Consider the following 2,570-nt stretch of genomic DNA (forward strand, 5'->3'; position numbering starts at 1 on the left):
GTTTTTCAAAATATTTTGATTTTTCTCAAAATGGCAGTTATTTTAAGAAAGACTTGTACTGGCAAAAAATATACATTTTTCGTAAAATAGCTGCCATTTTGAGAAAAATCAATATTTTAAACAACCCCTACGTACTTCATTAGTCTTTAATATGTAGATAATGAAAATTCTTTGTATTTAATTGTTCAAAGTCAAACCATGTGCCTGGAATTTTGTACACCGATTTAAAGATACAGAAAAAAAGGATTCCACAAATAGGCCAGTGCGTCGCCATTTTAAACACTAAAAAAATTTTTTTAATATTTTTGCTTTCTTATATATATACAATAATGTCCTCTAAATAGATTTTTAATAAAGTTATCTATTTACTCACAAAAAAATCCCAAACTTAAGTATCTTTTAAGGCCTCAAATGTGGCCTAACCCCTTAATATATAACTTTCTTCAAATTAATTCTGTACAAGTGTAAGTTATTCCTCGAGATGTAAAATATTAGTTATTTGATCAGAAATAAAACTCAAAATTAAATTCATAAATCACACAGTACAGAATTTTATAATTTAATATAGATAATTTAAGTAATATCATCAAAAATTAATCATAAATAATAATAATTAATAATAAATAACGTTTTCACTTTAAAAAAAAATTGCAAGAAATGTAATAATCATATATATAGAATATCTCATTTTCTAATTTTATACAGAGAATTAGTTCAAGTTCAATCAAGATTTAAATCAATTGCATTCTAAAAGGAAAATAAAAAAAAATTCTATAGAACTGGAAAGCAAAATAGAATTACCTTTGTTAGGTTTAATTAGTCTATGACAATAAGTTTCTTTATTATTGAAAATATTCTACTTTACATGATTCGGTTTTCACTCGCTGAAATTCTTGTCGTTTTAATCCCAATAATTCCATAACTAATTCTCGCGGCATATTGAAGAGAAGAAAGATGCAGAACAATGAGGCAGAACAAATTGCTTACCTATACACGTCCTGTGGTCGTACCGGATTGTCCTCGTCGCAATATTTTTCCAATTTCTTCCTGTTTGCTGAATCACGTCCGGTGATATTGCTGCATTTGCTGGAAACGTAGGTGATGTTGCATTTGCCGTCCACAAGAGATGATTCCCAATTCTCCGCAGCCTCCTCGGCCACTATTCGAATACAGGTAACTGCATCCATCTTCCGACGCAACATTCTACCTATATTCTCGCTGATTATGTTGACCAAATCCTCTCCGGACTTGTTTTCAACTCGTGCATTCATGCTCTTGTATTTCTGGAATAATCATCACTATTTATCTAACGCCAATATCTTTTATCACGCTTTATCTGCAAAATGTTAGAAATATATAAATTATAGAGGCATTCAGAAATTATATATATATATATAAGAATTTTATATTAATATAGAAATCACTAATATGAATGAGATATTTTTTATTCAATAAATTCTGTAATAAATTCAACATTAAAAATTGCAATGCATTAAGGTGCAATGATGTAGATTTATTTTTGCAAATAATCGCAAAACTATTAAAAAATATTGGAGTTTGACTCTTTTTTTCTTGCTTAGATAAAATCGAAGAATATATTTTATTACACAAATCGCGGAATTTCTTAAATTCTCAGAATTTGATATTTATTATCTTAAGTAAATATGCGTACTTCTAGCAATTCCTCAGGTCGGCCCACTTCGTTCGCGAGTTCCCATAGCTCGGTGCCCAACTTGTCCGCCCATCTAGCGACACTTGAGGAAAGAAATCGAAAATATTTAATTTAAATATCTGAGAAAGCACATCAATATAATTGCATCGGAAAACGATACTAACGTAAGCAATACAAATTAAAATACACTATAAAGACAAATAATTAACAAATTAGTTAACTTTATTTCCTATATATATAATATTTTAATTAATATAATATTTAAATTAATATAATATTTAAATTAATATAATATTTTATAAATAAACTAATTCTAATGGACAATCAAAAAATCAAATTCTGCTAATAATAATACATACATTACCCATTTTCTAATTTTTTAAATATTCTCATTCTCTAATTCTAATTTTCTTGCGATTCGTTGAAAATGCACTTATCTAAAGCGTTCATGACTTTTACATTCTAAACTACGTTACTATGCGGAACTCACATGTGCGCGTTTTTAGCCAGACACCCGCCGACGAACATCAACAGGAAATAAAAGGTGAAACATCGACCTGTCGTCGGCATGAACAAAAATCACCCCGTCCGCTTTCCTCTTCTTTATCTTTGTAACAGTTATTCGTTCCCGATGGAACGTTTCTCAACTCTCTGAAGAAAGCACGAATCTGAGAAAGCTCACGATCAAGTACTCGATTGGCTGTGAAATAAACCGGCAGCAAGGTACGGTTCACCTCCAGTGACCTATTTTACACCAAGCACTTAATACGCGTACTAATAGATTAAAATTAATTAAAATAATTTAATAAAAACTTTCTATTAAATTATTTTAATTTCTACAAATGCATTTAAAAAATGACATACTAAGCTGATACACCTATCCATTATACACATCTCT

General features: G+C 29.4%; 1 protein-coding gene across 1 annotated transcript; it reads right to left on the reverse strand.

The window, feature by feature from the left end:
• Positions 1-987: 987 nt before the first annotated feature.
• LOC105459776 lies at positions 988-2,513 on the reverse strand (the record flags this gene model as incomplete). The annotated part of the gene is made up of 3 exons (XM_011706034.1): positions 2,163-2,513; positions 1,673-1,754; positions 988-1,283 (listed from the first exon to the last, which is right to left on the reverse strand). Coding segments are annotated over exons 1-3 (458 nt in total), but the record flags the coding sequence as incomplete, so codon positions are not given.
• Positions 2,514-2,570: the final 57 nt, after the last annotated feature.

This window comes from Wasmannia auropunctata, unplaced genomic scaffold (genome assembly GCF_000956235.1).
Source record: "Wasmannia auropunctata unplaced genomic scaffold, wasmannia.A_1.0 LD333829.1, whole genome shotgun sequence".
In the NCBI taxonomy this organism is placed as follows: domain Eukaryota; kingdom Metazoa; phylum Arthropoda; class Insecta; order Hymenoptera; family Formicidae; genus Wasmannia; species Wasmannia auropunctata.